Genomic DNA, 6,836 nt, shown 5'->3' on the forward strand with positions numbered 1-6,836 from the left:
TGTCATTGCCTGGAGTCTTAAGATAGAATGTTTCTTGTAGAATCTAGACTAGCCTTGCCTGTTTTTTTTTTGGGGGGGGGGGGTACCGAGGATTGAATTTAGGGGCACTCCACCACTGAGCCACATCCCCAGCCCTATTCTGTATTTTTATTTAGAGACAGGGTCTCACTGAGTTGCTTAGGACCTCACCCTTGCTGAGGCAGGCTTTGAACTCAGGATCCTCCTGTCTCAGCCTCCCGAGCCACTGGGATTATAGGCATGCACCACCGCGCCTGGCTTAAGCCTTGCCTTTTGAAGCCAGGCACCAATTACCTTGGCAGCTGTTGTTCTTCTGGGAAAGGCACGAGCTTGAGGGAGGTGATTGCTCTGTTAACAGGGCACACCTAAGCCCTTGATTCCACTCTCATCCTAGAGAGACTTGCAGCCTGTCCCTGCCATAATACCTGATGTCACATAATGAGAGATTATTTTCATGGCTGATGTGCACTGAGGAAGGTAGATGGCCCTAATGGGACCATTTCTAGACTCTCTTGGGATGTGTTTTTTCTTGTAAGCCTTTGATGTCTCACTGATTTTGTCTGTATTTTACCCATCTAGTACTTTGACATCCTATCATTTGAAAGAGGCATTGTAAGGATAGTACTATCTGGCTGGTTTTAATAACAAAAAAAAAGTGTTTAATTTCGGTTTTTATTGGCTATTTAGTGACAAGGAAAGGAATTTCAAAGTGCTTTAAGGTACATACAGGTTTACAAGCTGAAAGGGACCCTAATCCTGCATTAGGGGACCATAAGGCTTTAGCACCTGTGTTAGCTGTGTGTTCTTGAACAGGTCCTGGCTTCTTTGGGGGCCTCATTTACACATTATCAAGTGAGTCATTTGTACAGTAGGGGAATTCCAAGTCCCATTTACAAGTGTTTCTCTTCTAACATTCATAATTTAAAGATCATCAACAGTAAGAAAAGTATATAATAAAAATAAATCTGACATTTTTTAGGAGAATAATTTTGGGAAACATCAGAAATGATAGTAGCTAATAGGACTGGGTCCAGGACCCTGGAGTACCATGGACTATTTAAAGGAGGTTCACATTAGAAGCCAGGACTCTGCCTCTCTCATAGCTTAGAAGTAAGTAAAGTTTGACTACTTCCCTATATCACTTTATTTCTTGGCTATAAATATATCTCTCCATGTTTATCCTAAACTCATTCTTTCTACAAACATGAATCAAGTTCCTTCATTGGAACCAAGAAAAAGAAAACATTTCCTGTGGCCACTTAAGAAAATGCATGGTTTACTTTGAGGAAAACAGTGTAAATATCTCCAGTAGAGTTAGAATATTAGAGGCTGAGTGGTGTCCTGGTTTCCCTTGCCTCTAGGAGGGATGTAATCATTGCTTCAAGAAAGGAAAAACGGGGGCTCTGGAAACATTTGAATGTATAATACTCTTCAATACGTTCCTCCCTAAAGAAGCAATTACTAAATTCAGATTTACTGAAGAGACTTATCTTTATGTAGATGATTTGAATTATATAATTGTTCATAAATCTCATTTTATATTCATAAGGTAATGCTCACCATTTAAATCATTCAGATAATTTGGTTAAACTAATATATTAATAAATGAAATAACATGCCACTTGTGTAGATCTGGATTTATCTTGGATTTGGGTCAAGCATATCACTATGTTGATTTTGTGTCAGTGGCAGATGTGAAAGAGGCCACATGATAGAAGTGTGCTCATTTCTTTAAAAAATGTAACAAGTAAAAAGTCCCATTTTTTTGTATATATGCTATATTTTCTTATAGGTATTTATTTTTTTTACTCACATAGTTTGGAGCAACATAGGAAATATTGCTCATATAAGTTCCCTTATAATAAAACATTTTCCCTTTTCTTGAAATAGCAGTTATACTTCACCTTCTCAGTGCTTACCTTATGCAGCAGAATAGGCACTCTTCTTGGGCTTTTGTATTCTCTCTCCTCCACTCAGGTTAAATCAAGCTCTCTACAACACACACACACACACACACACACACACACACACACACACTGGTGTCATTCTTAGAATCCAACATACTTTGGAAAGTGCTGCTTTTTGTAGTCTATTCAGGTTGCTGTAACAAAGTATCATTGAGTTTACAAACAACAGAAAATCATTTTTCACAGTTCTCCAGGGTGGGAAGTCCAGGATGTAAGTGCCACAGATTGGGTATCTGGGGAGGGCCCACCTGCTGCCTCTAGACTGCCTTCCTTTTCTGTAACCTCATGTAGTAGAAGGGATAAGCTATCTCTGTTGGTCTCTTTTATAAAGGGCACTAATCCCATTCATGAGGACTGTTTCATGACCTATTAACTTTCAAAAGCCCCATCTCATCAACAAGAGTTTTGAGGGGAGCATAAATATTACACTTCATTTGAGATATTTAAAAGCTTAGCTCACATGTAACCCTCCACAGTTCTCTCTCAGCCTGATGGCTTAGAATGTTGTGGACATAAATTCTTTCTTCATTATCAGGAATGCTGTCAAATGCATCTCAGATGTGATATTTGTTGATTACTCTTCTATATTGTACTGACTCTTAGGAGCAGTAACAACATTCAATATAAATACTATATTAGTGAATCTTACCCAGTCCAATTTTTGTATGATTCTTTGTGATGCTTCACATGTCTCTTGGATTTTACACACATTTCTTTTCCATTTCCAGGATCTTGTGGAAGCTGCTATTCATTTGCTTCTATGGGTATGTTAGAAGCAAGAATCCGTATACTAACCAACAATTCTCAGACCCCAATCTTGAGTCCTCAGGAAGTCGTATCTTGTAGCCAGTATGCCCAAGGTAAGTGTTGTATTTCAGGCACTATTTTATGAGTTCCTTACCTATTTGCAGTTGGCCATTGCTGACAAAGGCAAAAGGATGGTGTAATAGAGTATCACAGAACCCCAGAACAAATTTTGCCTTGCACAAGTAGATGGTTTCTCATGGAATTTACTGCACTGTGCAGCAAAATGTCAACAGTTACTATATATTGAGTGAGCACTGCCTCTTATATACAGAATCTAACTGTGCTCTAAACCATGAGAACAAGCAGGAATAGTTCCTATTTCTAGATAGGGGACAGGCACAAAGAAGTTTTATAATATTGTGAGGGTCACACAGCTTTGAAACATTGAAGTTTGGGTTCCAAACATGGTCTCATTCCAAAACTTAATTCCTACTAAAACCTATGAATACTGGTTTCATTCTAAGAGAATTTTTAAATTTAGTACTTAGGCTTCCAGAACAGGACACATATAATGTATAAGAAACCCAGCTGCAACTGATTCTGAGAAAACGGTTACCATTTCAAAGTTTTCCTCTGTCAGCCCCATACTGGGGTTTCCCTGTTTCCAGTTCCACTGGAACTGCTGGTGAATGATTACTTGTCAGTGAGCCTTTCATTCTTTCTGAATTAATTACTAAATACCAACACTGTGGCTGTCATGCCCTGTGGGCTGTGATATATAAAGGCAGTCTTTACCCACATGAAGCTTACAATTAAGTGAGAGAAATAGAAATTAAATAATTATAATGATGAGAAGAATGTTGATGAAAAGGTATAGGGTTATGGGTGTGTTTCATAGCCAGTAATCAGAGGAATGTGGGAGAAGTCCTTGACAGGAGGTTTCCAGGGAATACTTACCTGTGGAGGAGCCAAGGTGTGTATATCTAGCTCTTTAGCAGAGACAGTGATCACTGACTTTTGTTGTATTTGCATAAAGTAATTAACTTAATCCTTGGTACTATTAACATTCATATTTTACAGTGGGTCAGAGAAATTAAATTCTTCACATAGCTTTGTGTTTATACCTACGTAGGTATATACATAGGCTTATATGTTTATATACACAGGCTTCAGAGGCTTCCCACTTAACCACTGTGCTATAGTTACCTTCCATGATGGTGCTAAATTAGCATCTATTAAGTTGGTGGGTGAAAGGATAGTCAGGTAGAAGGCAAAACAGGAGGATGCATGAAGTGACATGTAAGTTAAGAGCATGAATGAAGGATAAGAAAAGAAGAAACATACATGAAGAATAACAGAGCAGAGAAGAAGCATATATGAAGTCACCATATCTACTGTGCCCTTTTCTAATAAGCCATCCATGTATTCATCCTCAGGCTGTGAAGGTGGTTTCCCTTACCTCATCGCTGGAAAGTATGCCCAAGACTTTGGGCTGGTGGAAGAGGCCTGTTTCCCCTACACAGGCACCGATTCCCCTTGCACAGTGAAGAAGGACTGCTTTCGTTACTACTCTTCTGAGTACTACTATGTGGGAGGTTTCTACGGGGGCTGCAATGAAGCCCTGATGAAGCTTGAGCTGGTCCATCGGGGGCCCATGGCTGTTGCTTTTGAAGTGCATGATGATTTCCTGCACTACCACAGTGGGATCTATCACCACACTGGGCTGAGAGACCCTTTTAACCCCTTTGAGTTGACAAATCACGCTGTCCTGCTCGTGGGCTATGGCACTGACTTGGCCACTGGGATAGATTACTGGATTGTGAAAAATAGCTGGGGCACTAACTGGGGTGAGAGTGGCTACTTCAGGATCCGCAGAGGAACTGACGAGTGTGCGATTGAAAGCATAGCAATGGCAGCCACACCGATTCCTAAATGGTAGAGTGTACCTCCCACTGTTTCAAACGGGTCCCTACCAGTGGTAAAAGGAGTTGAGTGATTCACATACTTGAGACTTTTACAATAGCAATTGCAGAAACTTATAAGTCCCAAAAAATTTCTATGAAGATTTTTGCCTTTAAAATCAAAACCACCCTTAATTTTTATGTATCTTCCTGCCAATCCCTGACCTGCTTTTTTCGAAGTACTCAGTTAAATAACGTTTTTGTTAGTGATGGTTAAGCTGTCAAGTAATGGGTTTTGTTCATGATTTCTGATTCAAGCAAATGTTATATTTTAAAAAATTGATGTGAAAGTATATCAATTTTTAAATTGTACAAATCACAAGAAAATTCGGCAATGATTATTAAAATTGTTTACAGTTTTTTGTAATTGTTCACATGATGTGTTTTATAGAATGTCTGTGTGTGTTTAAGAGAATTTTTGCCATTGATTTCTTCAGCTAGATTCACTTATGTCTTCTACAGAAGTACATCTTCTGGAAGGAAACAATTTGAGAGTATTTCAATTAGGAAAAAAATCTTTGAACCTTTATGACAAGGGATATATTCAGTTAATGCCTAATGAACCCAAAGATCATCCCTGAATTTTTTTTTTTTTTTTTTTTTTTTTTTTTTTTGGTACTGGGGATGGAACTCAAGGACACTCAACTACTGAGCCACATCTCTAGCCCTATTTTGTATTGTATTTAGAGACAGGTCTCCCTAAGTTGCTTAGCGCCTCACATTGGCTGAGGCTGGCTTTGAGCTTACAATCCTTCTGTCTCATTTTCCCCTCAGAGCCACTGGGATTACAGGCATGTGCCACTGAGCCCAGCTGAATGAGTGTAATATTAGAAGTTCAGATATGGATGACTCTTTGAGGCCTCCAAGGGATATTTTACAATGGCATGAAACCTCTATGCTAAGTAAACATTCGACAGCTATTAGAAATAATGTGACAGCTCACATGATCCAGTAGGTGTTTACTTAGCATAGAGAAGGAAAAGTGTACACTCATATATTGCTGTTGGGACTACAAATTGGTGTAACCACTCTGGAAAGCAGTATGGAAATTCCTCAGAAAAACTTGGAATGGAACCATCATTTGACCCAGTAATTCCACTCCTTGGTTTATACCCAAAGAACTCAAAAACAGCATACCATAGAGATACAGCCACATCACTGTTTATTGCAGCTCAATTCACAATAGATAAGCTATGGAACCAATATAGGTGTCCTTAAACAGATGAATGGATAAAAAAAAAAAAATGTGGCATATACATACAATGGAAAAAAGAATGCTTTTATGACATTTGCTGGAAAATGGATGGATCTGGATACTATCATGCTAATTTCATGAAATAAGCCAATCCCCAAAAAACAAAGATCAAATGTTCTCTCTTTGATATAAGGATGCTAACACACAAGGGCTGTGGGAGGGGGAAATAGAAGTTTAACAGATTATACAAAGGGGAATGAAGGGAAGGGAGTGGGGTACAGGAATAAGAAAGATGGTGGAATGAATCTGACTTAACTTTTCCATGTACAACTACAAGACTGGGATCCTAATTAGAATATGATATACTCCATGTTTGAGTAAATACTTCAAAATATACTGTACCATCATGTATTTATTATTAAAAATAAATTTAAAAAGATAAAAATTAAAAAAAGATATAATGTGACAGGCAAATTAGGTAGTCAGAGCTTGAAAACATAATCCAGAACCAGAAAGAAGCTTTTAGGAGTTCTAAGGGACAGTGAAGATCATACAATCTGACCTCCTCTTCAAATAGATAGACTGCAGCTTAGTGAAAGGGCAAGTGACTCATCTCAAGCAACATAGCTGGTAAGTGATGGAGTTATGATTAAAACTAGATGTGGTTATCCTGGAGCACCTTAGAGCACTTTTTACCAGAATATGTATAATTACCAAGGATATGGAATTACCAAGAATATGCATGCTTGAAAAATTCCTCCTTGACATTGTCTCAGTTTTGTCTTAAACCTGATTTTGTGTGTGTGTGTGTGTGTGTGTGTGTGTGAATTTATTCAAGTGACATTTTTACTACCTTTGAATTGAAATGGGTCCCTAGGAGTATGTATCATGTTTAAGGTGTTTTTTTTTGCGGGGGAAGCCTTCTAGCACCAACCACATATGCAGACA

The 6,836-nt window shown here is 38.5% G+C and overlaps 1 protein-coding gene across 1 annotated transcript in view; it reads left to right on the forward strand.

Moving 5' to 3' along the window:
- The window catches only part of Ctsc (cathepsin C), a 43,708-nt gene extending 38,648 nt beyond the window's left edge, over positions 1-5,060 (forward strand). The window contains exons 6-7 of the mRNA XM_046439343.2: positions 2,714-2,845; positions 4,169-5,060. Of these exons, the coding sequence (XP_046295299.1) occupies positions 2,714-2,845; positions 4,169-4,671 (635 nt within the window). The 3' untranslated portion in view covers positions 4,672-5,060. The remainder of the gene's footprint in view (positions 1-2,713; positions 2,846-4,168) is intronic.
- Positions 5,061-6,836: the final 1,776 nt, after the last annotated feature.

This window comes from Marmota monax, unplaced genomic scaffold (genome assembly GCF_021218885.2).
Source record: "Marmota monax isolate L192 unplaced genomic scaffold, Marmota_monax_Labrador192_F-V1.1 WCK01_AAM20220418_F8-fsc00096, whole genome shotgun sequence".
NCBI lineage: Eukaryota > Metazoa > Chordata > Mammalia > Rodentia > Sciuridae > Marmota > Marmota monax.